The following is a 16,699-nucleotide window of genomic DNA, read 5'->3' as shown; positions in this document are numbered from 1 at the left end:
TGGACGAATCGATCTCGCCAAATTCAATTATGTCAGTCTCGATGTCACAAGTTTTAAAAAATTCAATTAATATTTCTTTTATAAAAAAATAAATTATAAATTTAATTTCATCCAAATATTTAAATTTTAATCTAAATGTTTAAATTTTATTAAAATTCACACTAATTCTGCAGAAAAAATAAAATAAATTTGGATCTATGATCAGATTCAATTATTTGAATTATTTGGATTAATAAATACCAAAGATCCGATCAAATAATTGAAACCATGGTTTCAACTACTTAGAGAAAAAACACGTGACCGAACAGTGAACTATGGCTTGGTTGTAACTGAATTTTTTAACTGTCATTCTACCAACCACCCTTCAAAAGTTAAAAATGTTTTTTTTAATCGCTTTTATTTATTTAACATTTTCATTTATGTTCAATTTTAAACAGCTCAATTTGATTTCTTAATTTTAAATAAATTCAATGGTAGCAGAAAATCATGATCAAACAATGCATTTCCTAACTTCAACTTTCTTTGAATAAAGAGATAAAGTTATTCTTTTAAAAAATTAAGAAATGAATGAAAGCCTATAAAAAGGACAATAATTTGAAAATAAATAAATAAATAAATAAGATAAAAAGATAAATTAATTTTAGAAAAAAAAAATTGGTAAATATATAACCCAACGACATGTGTACTGGAATGATGATATATGTACACTCAAATTTTTATTCTACATCCATTAATACTAATAAAACTATATTTCTATCTTGAAATATAAAATAGTTTAAGAAGAACTAAATAAAAATATTTAAAAAATATTTTTTAATAAGTATTAGATAGAAATACAAAAGTTGAAAAATGTCCATCTATAATTTTTTTACTGTTATCAAATAACTATATTGACAATACCCCTTTGGCCTGATTCCGTACCTTTCAAAACACTACCACAATAATATAATTAAAAAAACAATTAATTAGTAAGTCTCCAAAGTATTTACAATAGTTAATACTACCACAAATTTTAAATTTACAATTCAACTTTCTCTAAATTGTTCAAAATTACTATTGATAAAAGGGTGTTTGTGACATATATATAGACAAAATATACGTAAAATAAGTAATTTTTAATAGATACTTACAAATAAAATTAGTTAATTGCATTCTATTAACTAAATAAGTTTAAGTATTGTGATAATTATTTATTTTTAATCATTTTTATTTAATTTTTTTTAAGTTGAACAACTAAAACAGTTATTAATGAATAAAATCAATAGTCTGGATAATTATTTTACAGATCTATATACTTTGTATTTAAATTTACGAAATTGAAATCGTTAAATAAATAAATTTTATTTTTTCGTATAATTTATTCAACTTTATTTATTAAACTATTAATTTTATTTAATTTGTATTTTAATAAAATATATTTAAATAAACTTACTTAAAAAAAAAAATACCAAAATATTCACAATTTTGGATATATAAAATAATGTAGGATATTTTTCAACTTGTTGAATATAGGACAAATACCATCAAAGGATAGAATAGTTGGTCCCAACTCATTTAATGGCCATAGTATAAAACATGGCCATGTTTCCTTTCGTTTTTTTTTTTTTTATTATTATTACATATTTTTGAAATTATAGAAATATGCATAATTAGTGATAAGAAGACAGCACCAACTACTTTAAAAAAACAAAAAACAAATATATAAGGACAACTATCATTTAAACGATTCCATCATTAAATTAATTCTCTCTATACACATCTCTAACAAATATATATTTCATTATAAAAGAGATCCATCAAAATAAAAACAAAAAAACATGTGCTGGTAAATTAACAATACACGTTGATATAAAAATACAAAATTACATTACGAATGTAACTTTAACTGTTATAAGCAGTTCAAATGTTTCAATTTCCTTAATACTATTAAGTATGGAATACGGAGAATAAATTAATAGTGATTATAATAATTATTAACAAAAATTTTCTTTTGATAAGATGTCTATTATTTGAAAGTGTATCTCATTAAAAAATTATTAAAAATTTGTGAAATGAAAAGCTGATGAAGACAAAAAAAAATTAGACTTCAATACATCCATTAGTGGAAAATTTAATTTTTATATGTGCTACAATGAAATCAATATATAAATTCACTAGAGACACAAAACAATTTGCAAATAGACAAGAGTACCAAGAACAATTATGACACACATTTTACACACGACTTTTAGTAGTAATGAATTTTTATTTTATGATAATAGCATTCTCTTTAGCCATAGTTGTTTTGTTTTCCTTGGATGCAACTAATACTCAAAATCTAATAGTCAACTTTTATTTAGTGTTCTAGCAAAGAAGTTAGTATTTTAAAAATAAATAGTCTACCAAAAATTATTGACAAGAGTAAGGCTCAAATTAGAAAAAAAAAAAATGTCACAATGATAAGAACAAACAACTTCCAAAAAAGAGAAGTGGGTTTAATTTAACTTTTAAGCCAAGATAGATATTTGACAAACTTAGAAAATTAGTTTTGCATAAGAACTTAAAAAACAAAAGAAAGAAAATCGAAATTAACATTTTATTTTATCGATAATTATCAATGGGTCATTCTTATATCTCTTTGAAAGTAACTTCTTAATAGATTAAAATTAGTACATACTTTTGTATAAACTTATTTGTATATTCAAAAAAATTTAATTTTTAGCTTGTTTACTATCGAACTTTAGCTTCGCTTACTAATCAATTATCTACATATTTATGAATGTAAAGTTACTCTATCCACAAATTAGAAAGCATTCACTATATCACAATCAAAGTAAATCACATAATGATATTTGATAACGTACCAAAACATTATAGTACCAATACATCTTAAGTAAGTAAATCACAATTAACTTAAAACTAGAAAGATCATCATCTAGCACCTCTTTGCACTTCGCACCATAAAGAGCAACATTTGTCTTAGGTTGCAACGTGACAACATAATATATTATACTAGCTAGCCAATTCACAACTTAAACTTTCATTATATTTACACCATATTCTCAATTGAAGTGGGCCACTAAAATGACACTTTAATTTGTATCTATCAAATAATACTTTCTATTCTGAGTAACCTCTTTTGTAAAAGAATTCAAAACTATTTCTAATGTAATTGCTTTTAAAACTTAGAAACAAAATTGTGTAAGTTTTTTATGTATTCACCTTTATTTTTAATTCTGAAACCAAGCAAGATGAAAACTAGCAAACAAAAAAATATATTCCGAAACTAAATTAACCAAATAGCTTTCTTTTTCTTTTTCATCTCCCAAACTCTTTTCAATACTTTGCAAAACATGTATTTTTTTTCTTTATTTTTTATTTTACAAAATAGTTTTAAGGCAAAGTACGATCAAATCAAATTTTTCTGTTCAAAATTCTTTTCACTCTAAATAATTATCGTGTGTTATTAAGGATGAAAAATGGATTGAATTAGGTAGGTCAGTCCATAAACACATTCAATCCATTTTAACCCGATCCGTTGATCCGTTTTAAAAAAAGTTAAAATATTCATTTTTATATTATATCTTTTTAAAGCCTTCAATATGTTTTTATTGATATGTTCTCATATGTGGGTTTTCAACAGTATTAGCCGAAATATATCATCATCTAACTGCTACACTTATATATATATATATATATATATATATATATATATATATATATATATATATATATATATATATATATATATAAAATAAATTATATCCGATTAATACGTAGATCGAGAGAAAACATTTTAAATGAAAAATGCGAATTGTTAATAAGATTTCTTATATTACACGAGAACAATTTTCTTTTGTGAAATAAAATATGTTTATTAATATTTCATGTTGTGATTTATGAAAATCAGTTTTATCTCTATAAATTTTGCTTGATTTGAGGAGATAACTTATTTTATCTTATTTTCTATTTTAAAATTTTGCATAGAAAAGAACTCTTGGTTATTTTTCCTTTCCTACTCTTTCTCGTATAAACTTGAAAAAGGTAAGAAAACATAAAACTTCACCATACCTTGTTTTGTTATTTTCATTCCATTATTTATCATATTCATTGTTTTGTTTATTTATTTCTCTTGGACTTGCGTGACAAACACTGATTCCCAACCTCATGCCCGACAAATTCAACAAGGTTTCTTTTTATAACAAAAGAGTCCTTGTCGTGTGGGAAATTTGGTGAAAGCATTTGCCAATTACACCGCTTTACGTGGCAACAGTGAGAATAAATACCTATCTACATTATTATATGTTGAAATCTAACCTTAACGTAATAGATCTCAGTTACGTTTTCTTTACACTTAAAAGAGAGATTCTATTCAACAACTTAGAGTTAATTCATATAGAAAATCAAAATACTATTTTCAATGTAAAATATTAAGACAATTAATTTATAATTTTTCGTATATATATTTTTCATTTTGTATTTTAGAATTGTTTAACCAAACTTATTATTTTACAACATATTAGTCACGTCATATTTTACAACATATATAAATATCAATAACTAGAAAAAGTTAATGGATAAAAAGAGAACAGGAGAATCTAGTAATCATTTACATTAAAAAAAACATGAATCTGCATGTTAAATTATAAGTTGGGATCTTGTTTGGAATACGCTTCTTATTAAAAATAACCGAACTAATATAATATATAAAGTTATACAGAAAAGACTATAGAGAATGTGAGAGTGGGGTAGCACTATGTCAGCACTTTGTGTTAACTGCAAATTGAAACCTGAAAATATATTACAAAACGTGTTGTCTTACCTGAACATGTTAATGCTGTCACCAGCATTATCTTTTGTTTTAAAAAAATAAGGTACTTCATGATTGCTGACAACACTGACAGAAAAGTCAAATATACATTTAAAACATATAATAGAAAAATAGACAAGTGTTATATTTTTTGGGGTCAAAGGAATTACTGAAGAGCATCGAAGAAGATGTTAGTTCAACAAAATTAAAGATCATAAAATACTTGTACTCTTAATTATTAGACTTTGATAGGTAATATTTTGCATATTATGAAAATAAATACTCCAGCTGTCCATGTTTTCTGTTTTGAAAATGATAGTTAAAAGTAAAAATCGTTAGTAAAAACATTATAATAAATTAGTGAGAAAAAGACAAAAATAAGTTGATCAGATATTTTATAATCATTTACTACTTGTACATGTGTTATAATTTGGTAAGAACACAATTTTAACATTTTCTCACAAATGAATAATACTGTGTTTTGATTTTGCTGTTTCTGTGGTTGTTTTTTTTTTTCCTGCATCGATTGATTAAAAGGAGAAAAAAGTCTTTGTTGTCCTAACCATAATACGTTGCAATGAATTATTGAGTGTCTTGTCTGGATATTCCTGCCAAGCTTATGCAATCATTTTGGTTTTCCAAAGGGATGCTCTGATAACGAACTTTTTCTTGAGGTGATCTCCAGAATTGGAACACTCCTGAGAAAAAGGAAGATCATTGATTGCTGTGAAAGTAGGTAAATTCTGTTACTTCTTTAAGTGCTCAATTCAATGAACTCTGCTACTTCTATCAGAGCTTTCTCTATCCAGCTCAAGCTTCTTCTTTTTTGTTTTCTGGTTAATTGTCATAATGTGTTTGCATTTGGGTTGGGCATATACAGGATTTGGTTCATCTGGGTTGAGGAGCCATTAGTTTGTGGTGAGAGAATTTTCCCATGACCCCTTTTTGTGGAAAGAGTCAATTTTTCAAGGCTAGTGCTTTCAGCTGTAAAATGTTGAAAACTGGGGTTGGATTTGCAATAATGTAGAGCACACACACCACAAGTTTTGCAGGTTCTGAGTAATAATTATACATCTGCTATAAATTAAGTTCCTTTTGTGACACAGCTGGGAAGATGAATAAAGAAGATGATGTGAACCGTGGTGATTATGAGCATGACATAGAAATTGAAGGTCTGTTGGATGGGTATGAGGAAAATAGAAGGTACTGGTCTGGGTTATCTGACAGAAGCATGTCTCATACAAAGCCACTTCTTGTGAAGAGGACCAACACCACCTCACAGATCGCTATAGTTGGTTCCAACCTAAGCCCTATTGAAAGCCTTGACTATGAGTAAGCAACCTCCGTTTCTTTATATTATGAACATTTCAGGACTTTTTAGTAGTTGCTGAAGGAATTAGCAGAGATGGTAGAATCCTTATTCTTCAATTTCAGGATTTTTTATAATGATATATTGAAGCATGACTGGAGGTCCAGACAGAAGCATCAGCAGATCCAATATACTGTGCTTAAGTGGGGATTTGCTCTTCTTATTGGATTAGGCACTGGATTGGTTGGCTTCTTTAACAGTTTTGCAGTGGAGAACATATCTGGTTTCAAGCTGCTTCTCACCACCACTCTCATGACTAAAAACAGGTGAGCTTGTTCCTAGCTTAGCTCCAACCAGATGTGTTGCTTATTGATTCTGTGTGAGAATGCTAATTGTGTCTTTCCTAAGTTACTTTTGCATGAAAGATAAGTTTGTAAATTTTTTCATCTTCTTTATTTTTGTTCAATATCAAATTTCTCACTCAGACTTGAATTCCTATCACATATAACTTCACAAGCAATACTTCTGTAATGCTTTTCGTGTCTCTTTCCATTTTTCTAAAGAGTGAAGCACAGAAAATGTTTTATTCCTAAGTACAGAAAAGCCTTTGCTCAAAATTATTGGTTTATAGACCATGTGCCATGTGCTTACCGACTTAAATGGATATATTGTATAGTATGCTTCTAGAAATAAGTAATAAATTTGTGACTACTCTTTTTCCCTTATACTCCCCTTTCGTTTTGTCTTTTTTGATATTGTAAGCTTGTTGAGTTTTCCATCATGATTCACCAAATAAATGAACAAACCCTTGAAGAAACTATTTTAGGGCCTTGGTTCAAAGTATTTGCTATCATTTATCACAGATCCTATTAGGAATTTAACCTGAGGTAAAAGTTCTACATTGAATAAAATTGTATAAGATGAACAATATATAAGTAGAAGGACTTTTAACAATGTTTCTCCTCAGGAAACTCCACAAATCCTTGTTAAGTAATTATGGTTGGCGGGCATTACCGTTCATGTATTCTCACAGATTAGAAGTTCCAGTGCAGATATCTTGAGGCATTTTTAGCATATGCTGGTGTGAATATATGTTTAGCAGCCGCAGCTGCTGCACTTTGTGCTTTCATTGCTCCAGCAGCGGCAGGCTCTGGCATTCCAGAGGTAAAAGCATATCTCAATGGCGTGGATGCTCACTATATATTGGCTCCCAGCACCCTTTTGGTAAAAGTAAGTAATACTACAACAATAATAGAACCAAGTCTACCTCTGGTCTGATTCTTTTGACTTAGCAAGCATGAGCACACATATAAAGTTTGAGTACCTTGAACAAATGAAAATTACACAGCATCAGCTTTCTATTTTAGAAGAAAGAATTTTTGTGAAGAGTTAGTATTGTCTTTTGAGTAAGCCTTTTACTATATTCCTTTCTCTTTCAAAGGGTTCAATCCAGGCGATATTACCAAGGTTATGTTAATACAATTTCTTAATTATTCAAGATAGGCTATTGTATGCATACTATTTATTGTGACGTGTATTTCTTTTACTGATTTTTCTACCCTTTCTCTCTTGTGTGTTTCTGTAAAATAATATGGAGAAGATAGACGTAGCTATGTTAAATGTTAAGAGATAAAATAAAACCTATTCCAGTGTGTACACTTAAACTTTGGGGTGAATTTGTTTCTTGACATGAAATATACTTCAATGGCTAAGCAATAAAAAAACTTATCCTCATTCTAGGGTGATAGTGAATAAGAATAGAATAAACTATGACAAATTGCCCATCAAATTCAAAAGATAATTCTTTGTTGTACAGATATAAGTTATTTTATTTGGGCTAGTTGACTCGCAATGGGTAATAAATTTCACATAATCATATATGTTGAAAGTGTTGTTAAGATTTCTTTAGAGGATACAATCCCAACAACAAAATATTCCTGCCTAGAGGTGTAGTATGGATGAAATGTGCCGCCAAGGACTCTGATACTACTAATGGATCCGATATCACTCATGAATCTTTTGAAGGAATTTGTTAGGAAAGATTACATAAATATGAGATAAGCTCAATTTACATAAAGGATTGACAACACTTTCACTCAAGATCTTAAGTCAATAAATTTATGGGTCTTCTTTTTTATATAATATTTAACATTCTCTTTTTTATCTAATGCGAGACTTAGACTCACTTAAATTTCCAACAACCAACATATTCATTGACGATCTTAACTTTTCTTGATTCGTTCCTAATGTATCAAGTGTTTTGATTTTCCTTTTTAGTGCTAAGTACAAATTGAAATCTTTTACTTGGTGGATACTAAATTTCTGTATGAAACCTATGGAAAAACTGTGACAGATATTTGGTTCCATCCTTGGAGTTTCTGCTGGATTTGTGGTGGGCAAAGAGGGACCTATGGTACATACAGGTGCTTGCATAGCTTCTTTATTGGGACAGGGTGGATCTCGCAAGTATCACTTGACTTGCAGTTGGCTTAGATTTTTCAAAAACGACCGAGACCGGCGAGACATGATTACTTGTGGTGCAGCTGCTGGTGTTGCTGCTGCCTTTCGTGCACCAGTAGGTGGTGTCCTCTTTGCCCTTGAAGAGGCAGCTTCATGGTATATATTTCTTCTCAAAAATTTCTCTCTTCTAACTTCATGGTATCTTTAGATTGCAAATTTGTAATTCTAGTTGAAAGAAAATCTCTACAATCTCAAACTATTAATAACAAACAAATATTATCTTCTAATATATGCAGTATAAGATGTTATTTGAAAAGCACAAATATTATATTACCAAGATTTTAATCCTGGAAATGTATATTAAGATTTTTGTTTCTTTCCCTTGGACAAACAAAGATGATGCCTGCATAATATATCTTCTACTTTATGTTTTAAGTGCTTGATTGTTCTCTGCATAAAGGTTATACACCTTCTATTTAAAATATTTTTGAAAGAAACTCTGCTTCATCTAAAGTATTGCCATTATAGAAAACTGAACATTTTTTTTCCATGGGGCACAACTTCAGGTGGCGGAGTGCACTTCTTTGGAGGACGTTCTTCACAACTGCAGTAGTTGCTGTTGTTTTAAGAGTTGCAATTCAGTTTTGTGCCACAGGAAAATGTGGGCTATTTGGTGCAGGTGGTTTGATATTGTATGATGTTGGTTCAGCCAATATAACATATAGTGCTAGCGATATATTTGCAGTACTACTTTTGGGAGCCGTTGGTGGAATTCTCGGAAGCATATATAATTACCTTGTGGATAAGGTTGTTCGAACATATAGCATCATCAATGAGTATGTCTCACATTCAAAGTTAAAAAGTTCTTAAGTCATCTACTTGCTGCATCATACCTATAAAGTGAGAGAAAAAAAGGGTGCATCTAGCCTTGATTAATAGAGTAGTACCTTTAGCCACTTAAATTAAGGATAGGTTCATCCTTACTTTCTCACTTTCACTCAGCTCCCTGCTTCACAAGAGCCTAATCAAACTAGTACCGGTAGTATAATATAATGTAGGGTTAACTATGTTGGACAAATGACATTGGATGCGGTCCATAGGTTCCCCTCCTGTCAACATCTTAAAAGGTCAACGTGATTCGTTTTTTTCATGCCAAGAGACAGTTAAAACTATTAGGCAAAAAAAAAATTACATTCATGCATTTTGAGTATGGACACCTAACAACACCAAAATTTGAGATGGAGACGAAAATCAAAATCACGTTATAGTTTAAGGATCATAAACATGGTTAACCCTGTAATGTATTAACAATGTAACTAATAACCCCTTTCTTTGTGTTTTGGCAGAAAAGGTCCAGCTTTCAAAATCTCTCTTGTTGTGACAATTGCTCTTCTGACATCATGTTGCTTTTATTTCTTGCCATGGGTTGCACACTGCATTCCCTGTCCTTCTAGTTCAACATTGGCCTGTCCCTCTGTTGATGAGTCCGGAGAATATCAAAACTTTCAGTGCCCTCCAGGATACTACAATGATCTTGCTTCCCTCTTTCTGAACACCAATGATGATGCTATTCGCAATCTACTCAGCCCCAAGATAACCAAAGAGTTTCATATTTCCAGTTTGTTTATCTACTTTGCTACTATTTACTGTCTTGGGATAATCACTTATGGTATTGCCATTCCATCCGGGCTCTTCATTCCTGTGATACTTGCGGGTGCTACCTACGGCCGTCTTGTTAGCCGGATCTTTGAACCGATCACCGGACTTGACAGAGGACTCTTTGCCCTACTTGGAGCTGCTTCCTTCCTTGGTGGCACTATGAGAATGACAGTTTCTATTTGTGTCATATTGCTTGAGCTCACTAATGACCTCTTGTTACTTCCACTAGTGATGTTGGTCTTATTAGTCTCAAAAACTGTGGCTGACAGCTTCAACAAGGGTGTCTATGATCTAATACTTCAGATCAAAGGACTTCCTTATTTGGAGGCTCATGCAGAACCTTACATGAAGAATTTAGTGGCACGTGATGTTGTTTCAGGTCCATTGATTACCTTTTCTGGCATTGAAAAGGTGGGCATTATATGGCATGCTTTGAATGCTACAGGGCACAATGGATTTCCTGTCATTGATGAACCACCTTTAACAGAGGCACCAGAATTATGTGGGGTTGTACTGAGGTCTCATTTACTGGTTATGCTGAAGGAGAAGATTTTCTCAAATGATAAGGATTTCATAAATCAAAGTAGCTTCCAAAGAATTTCTACTTTAGATTTTGGAAAAGCAGGATCAGGAAAGGGTATCAAACTAGAGGATATTGATATTGATGAGGAAGAGATGGATATGTATGTTGATCTCCATCCCATAACTAATGCATCTCCTTACACTGTTGTTGAGACAATGCCACTTGCCAAAGCTGCTATTATTTTCCGCCAACATGGACTCAGGCACATGTGTGTTGTTCCCAAGAGCCAAGGGGTATGTATAGTGCTTTTTCTCTCATCAAAGATTGTTATAGTTTATCCAGTGACTCAAGAGTTTAGAAGACTTAAAACAAATTTAAAAAATAAAACCTCTTCATCGGAATCTGTCATCACATGTAAACATAACAGTTTTTCATCTCTGTGTTTACTTGAAGATTCTAAACTGAATAAACCATCAATTTTTTTCCTTGAATTAAGACCTTCTCTCATAAACAGTTCCTAAAGTAATGAAAGTAGTATATAAGTAATTCATGAAGCATTGAATATTGATCACTTTAGTTTAGTCCATAAGCTGAGGTTTTTAATTGGACATTACAACTTAGTTTAATGAATAAGTACTTAGTTAAGCTGTTTTTGTCAAACACATTTTTAACATTACAACTTCTTTTGCTTCACTGATGAAAAATATGCTGACAAACTCTACATGTTGCAGAGACCTCCAGTTGTTGGGATTCTAACACGCCATGATTTTATGCCAGAGCATGTTTTGGGACTTTACCCTCACATCAAGTCTCGCAAACAGCATTTAGGGATATCAGTGAAAAATATTATTTCTTCAGTATTGGAGTGCTGCATTCATTAGTTGATCAAAGTTTTCACATACAGTGAAGTGCAATAATGATTCACAAAAAACATTTGAAGCAGATATGCTACTTGAGATGTGGCTGCTGCATAGTTTTGGTGCTTGATTTAGCAAATGTGTCTATATATTAATTCTTCATCTCTGTTTCATGAAGTGAGCTTGACACTTGCATATAAAGATATACTATGAAACAGAGTTGCAGAATACAGTGGACAGTGATCTCTTGTACATGTTGCTTGGGTTGGATTCTTTTGATAAAGTTATTTGTATGATATTGTTAATGTTAAAATTATATTTGTCTCTAACATCTTAACACTTTTAACATTTTATATAATATATAAACTTAAAACTGATTAATGTATATTTTTTTCATATAGAAATTTAATTAATGATCTCAATAAGTAAAATAGTTTTAGTTCTTATTTTAAAAGTTAACAGTTATGTGATTTTAAAAAATAATAATGCTTCTAACATTTCCTTATCTTTAAATTTGGATATTATCTCCAATAATTTCAAAAACACAAAAATTTATAGATGTTAAGAAAGCTAATTTTTCCAGTGAAAAAAAAAATTAATTACGACTAAGTAAACTTGTGACATCCCTCCTATTTAATAATATTTTGTGTTTACATGAAATATAATAAAATAATAAACATATTTAATAATTCTAACAAGTAAACTAGTCTTTAGTGTTTTATTTTAGTAATTAAAATTGAGTTTTAGTTTTCTAAAGCTTTTCTTATTGTTTTTTTGTTCTTCGAAAATTTACTTAGGTCCGGGGATCAGCCAAATAACTTGTGCGTATATAGTGGACCTATGCGTACAAGTTATTGGGCCTATGTATGTAAACTTGGGGCTTCTTTTGCACTTCACGTTTTTCTTCCTACACCCCCAATGTTTTCAATCTCTCTCATTTTACCCTTCAAGAAAGTTTTGCACCTAAATGACTATTCTGATTTGATAACCCCAGATCCGGAAGTATATATCAAATTACTAAATCCAAAAAATTTGGCAACCGGAACATGAAATCCGGATAACAAATTTCAAGAAACGTGGTCACCGGAATTATCAATGAGGATTTTTCTGGATCCGGAAAACAATAATCGGAAAGAAGATTTTTGGTATCTTCCATCTACTAACAGGAACACAAAGTCTATCGAAGGAGGATCTGAAGCGTAGGAGTTGTTTGGCAATGTCTCACTTTGTGTAAAAAATGATTACACCAAGAACTTCATTTGAATTGTTACACGCTTCATTCTCATAATTTCATCTTGCATTAGCACAAGTTGACCAATGCTCCTTGCCAAAAAAATTAATTCACTTTAAAATTTGCATCGTTTACATTTTCATAATTTCATATTGCATCAACATCCTTCATTAATGCTCTTTGTCACTGCATACTTAATTCACGCTAATCATGTGTCGTCTTTGCACCAACTCATGTCATGCAGTCCGACCCAACAATTCTTACACGTCACGCATCCAAAAGAGAGGAAGGGAAAGGTCGTGTGTTTGATATCTCCTACTAACAATTTGGAGAAATAAGGTTAATTTGGTAGGGCTTAAGGAGGGTGGGAGAATTGTGGATTCAACTCTCCCCACTAACAACTAATAATTGTCGATAAAAAAAAAAATTTGCACCAAAAGAACGTTAAACTGGATTAAATGTGTTAGGGTCATTATCTTATTAGTCAACGTATTAAAATGATCTAATTAATTAAATCTATAGTTAAGATGCCAAAGTGCACGTCATGATATATTAAATGTATAGATGCTAACAATATTCTAATTTGATGAAGGGACCAAATTAGAAACATTGAAATTAAGTAACCGGCAAAAGTTACATAAAGGGTTATGGTCCTTTCTATGAGCATGTTACATAATTATTCATGTTCATTTCTCTCCCTCAGTATCACTCATAAGAAGAAAAAAAAAAAACTCTAGGTGCTTTACAGTTGGAACAACAAGCAAGCCTGTCAACCCAACTGAATAAACGTAAGTCAGGATTTATATTTGAACATGCCTATCCACAATAATATGGCCCGTCCAGTTCGCCAACTCACCGGGTCACACGTAAGGTGGGACGAACAAACTTGCTAATCCATTACACATTCAATAAAGCAAGCAAATGTAGGTTTGTATGTGTTCTTGCCTTTTTTGAAATAATAACAAAGTCAAAGTGCAAAGAATTGCGTTACCAGAAAACGAACGTTACGAGACTATGAAGTTAAATTCCTCTAACGCATATCTTTTTCTCATAGTCAAAATCTCGTTCCACCACATCTTCTTTTATGACGAAGCAAAATAGTGAAGCAACGACACCAACATGTTGGTAGTATGATTTTTGTTGATTTTTCTTACATTTGACATTATCAATTCCTATCTTTGCGTGTAATTTGACCCATTTTGACACCCTATTTAATTAAATATGCATCAATAGTACACCTTAAATACATAAGCAAACCATATAAAACTATAATATTTAAAACGAAATCAATTTAATTAAAAAATTAAAAAATAAACTAAAAGATTACAAACAAATCTTTTATAATTATCTTTTCATTTTATTCTTATATTTTATTTAAATAAACTCATAATTTAAAGGTCGAAATCCAAGCCAAACTAAATAAAATAACATATATATGTTTCTTTCGCAGTTAAAATTGATCATCGATAAAAAAAAATGTAAGATGTGATTAAATTAGTTAATCGTGATATTTGGACAAATCCTAATTAACTTTAACTAGAATTGTATAATCCTATAATTAACATAGATAATGATGTTTTATATAAAATTAAATACATAATTAGTTTAAAAGGATTACAGTAAATAAAATAACAAAATAGTTGATACATATAAATTTATATATTATAAAATTAGATGCTTTAAATTTTACAATATTTTAAAACTATTAATGGGTAATTAAATAGTATTTCTATATATAATTTATAATTCTATGTCTTTTAAACTGTTTAATAATTTGACTGTTGAGAAATTTTCTAAGGTAGATGATCACCTCAATGAATTCTTGAAGATACAACCTCAACTTCATAAAATTATCACCTTTTTTTTTTTTTACTGCGAGATAACCATAATAAGAGTTTGAACATTTTAAATTTGGTTTTATTTATTTTTGTATAAATGTGTACACACATATTAACTAGTTTTAATAATTTTTTATTTCACATAAGATATAATAAACCAATAAATACATTTAACAAATTGAGCTTTAACTTAGAATTTTAATAATTAAAATTTATGAATATTTAAAAATGCAAAACTAGTTTTTACTATAAGATTTCTTTTTAACATATCACTACAGAAACAGCATTAAGTATAAAACAAGATTAGCTATTTTAGCTTTAGATTGATTCAAATAAAATAGTACAATATATCGGATTAAATGTTTCTTAAATGTTAACAAATAGAAAATTAATTGAATGAAAATAATTAAATTACTTTATAACCTGGTTAAATGATTAAATTTTATAGATATTCCTTAAATGCGTTTATTAAATAACATTAAAAAGATAAATTAAAAATTTTCACAATTATTTTTACATATTTTTGTGTGATATTTTACTCTATGCAATCAAATAATAAAAGTAATTTATTTATTTAAATTAAGTTAAAAAGTTAATTTAATAAAATATTTATTTTTATATTAAAGACCTTTAAATATAAGATGACAAAGTGGATTAGGTTCTATTGTCGGTTCGTCAATCCAATTGATTAAAGGTAAGTCTGGACATCTTTTGAACTCGTCATCCCATAAAAATTTGGCTCGCTCAGCCCGTCAACTCACCGGGCCATACATAAGGTGGGATGGGCCAACTTGTTGGTCCATTACAAATTCAATAAAAAAATGAAAGTTAGATCTTCCTTTATACTTACTTCTCTGAAAGAGTGTGAAAGCTGAGAGTGTAAATGTTTGTCCTGCCAGAACTGCAAGACTGTAAACTTTAATCTCTCTCCTCCATCTTCCTTTTATAATCCAAATTTTATCTCATCCCATATTCTTTTAGGAGGAAGAAAAATAGTGGAGGAAGAACACCAACAAATTCATATTTTAATTTATGTTGATTTTCCTTACATTTTGATATTGTCGTTTCCTCTCTTTACACATAGTTTAATTAATTTTGACATACCAAGTAAGTGTACATTAATGATATCTTTGAATAAAAAAACAAACTAAATAAAACTATAAATATTTTTAAGTAAACCAATTTAATTCAAAAAAAATAATTAATTAAAATTTTACAAATACAATCTTTCATAATTATGCTTTTTATTTTATTCTTAGATTTATCATAAATAGATTAATAATTTAAAGTTGAAATTAAAGCCTAATTAAATAAAATAACATTATATATATAAATATATATATATATATATATATATATATATATATATATATATATATATTCTCGGTTGAAATTGATTATCGATAAAAAAAATGTAAGATATGTTTAAATTAGTTAGTCATTATTCAAAATATTTGGACAAATCATAATTAGTTTTAACAAGTAATTATATAATCATGTAATTAACGTAGATAATAATATTTTATATAAAATTGAATACATAATTATATTAAAATGATTACAGTAAATAAAATAACAAAAAAGTTGATACATGATTTTAAATGTTATAAAATTAGATGCTTTAAATTTTCTAATATTTAAAAACTATTAATGGGTAATTAAAATAATAGTTTTATATATAAATTATAATTCTATGTCTTTTTTACTTTTTACTAGTTTGAATGTCAGATAAATTTCTAGCGTAGATGATCACCACCATGAATCCTTGAAGATATAACCTCAACTTCATAAAATTATCACCTTTTTTTTTTGTTCACTGCGCGTGAATCATGAAGAGTTTGAAAATTTTAAATTTGGTTTTATTTATTTTTGTATATATGTACACACATATTAACTAGTTTTAATAATACTTTTTATTTCACAAACAAATATAATATACAAATAAATACATCTAACAAATTAGTCTTGAACTTATAATTTTAATAATTACAAATTATGAATCTTAAGAAAAATGCAAAACCAGTTTTTACTAT

The 16,699-nt window shown here is 29.1% G+C and overlaps 1 protein-coding gene across 5 annotated transcripts; it reads left to right on the top strand.

Moving 5' to 3' along the window:
• Window positions 1–5,260: 5,260 nt before the first annotated feature.
• On the top strand, window positions 5,261–11,926 carry LOC114181807 (chloride channel protein CLC-c-like). 5 transcript variants are annotated; one of them, XM_028068374.1, is made up of 9 exons: window positions 5,261–5,521; window positions 5,670–5,707; window positions 5,896–6,121; window positions 6,224–6,424; window positions 7,151–7,328; window positions 8,452–8,714; window positions 9,125–9,394; window positions 9,905–11,033; window positions 11,472–11,926. In XM_028068374.1, the coding sequence occupies exons 3-9, from the start codon at window positions 5,904–5,906 to the stop codon at window positions 11,619–11,621; spliced, it is 2,409 nt and encodes an 802-aa protein (XP_027924175.1). In that variant the 5' UTR covers window positions 5,261–5,521; window positions 5,670–5,707; window positions 5,896–5,903; the 3' UTR covers window positions 11,622–11,926. The 5 variants fall into 5 exon arrangements, with proteins under 5 accessions (XP_027924175.1, XP_027924173.1, XP_027924172.1 ...); XM_028068372.1 differs by having other exon boundaries at window positions 5,261–5,525; XM_028068371.1 differs by lacking the exon at window positions 5,670–5,707 and having other exon boundaries at window positions 5,262–5,521.
• The last annotated feature ends 4,773 nt before the right edge of the window (window positions 11,927–16,699 follow it).

Source organism: Vigna unguiculata, chromosome 4 (genome assembly GCF_004118075.2).
Source record: "Vigna unguiculata cultivar IT97K-499-35 chromosome 4, ASM411807v1, whole genome shotgun sequence".
NCBI lineage: Eukaryota > Viridiplantae > Streptophyta > Magnoliopsida > Fabales > Fabaceae > Vigna > Vigna unguiculata.
The sequence above is the reverse complement of the archived record's forward strand: the minus strand, read 5'-3'. Positions and strand labels throughout refer to the sequence as shown.

Coding starts and splice junctions, on each gene's coding strand:
- LOC114181807 (XM_028068374.1), top strand. CDS start 5,904: ATGAATAAAGAAGATGATGTGAACCGTGGTGATTATGAGCATGACATA. Junction 6,122..6,223: donor ATTGAAAGCCTTGACTATGA/GTAAGCAACCTC, acceptor CTTCAATTTCAG/GATTTTTTATAATGATATAT. Junction 9,395..9,904: donor ACATATAGCATCATCAATGA/GTATGTCTCACA, acceptor GTGTTTTGGCAG/AAAAGGTCCAGCTTTCAAAA.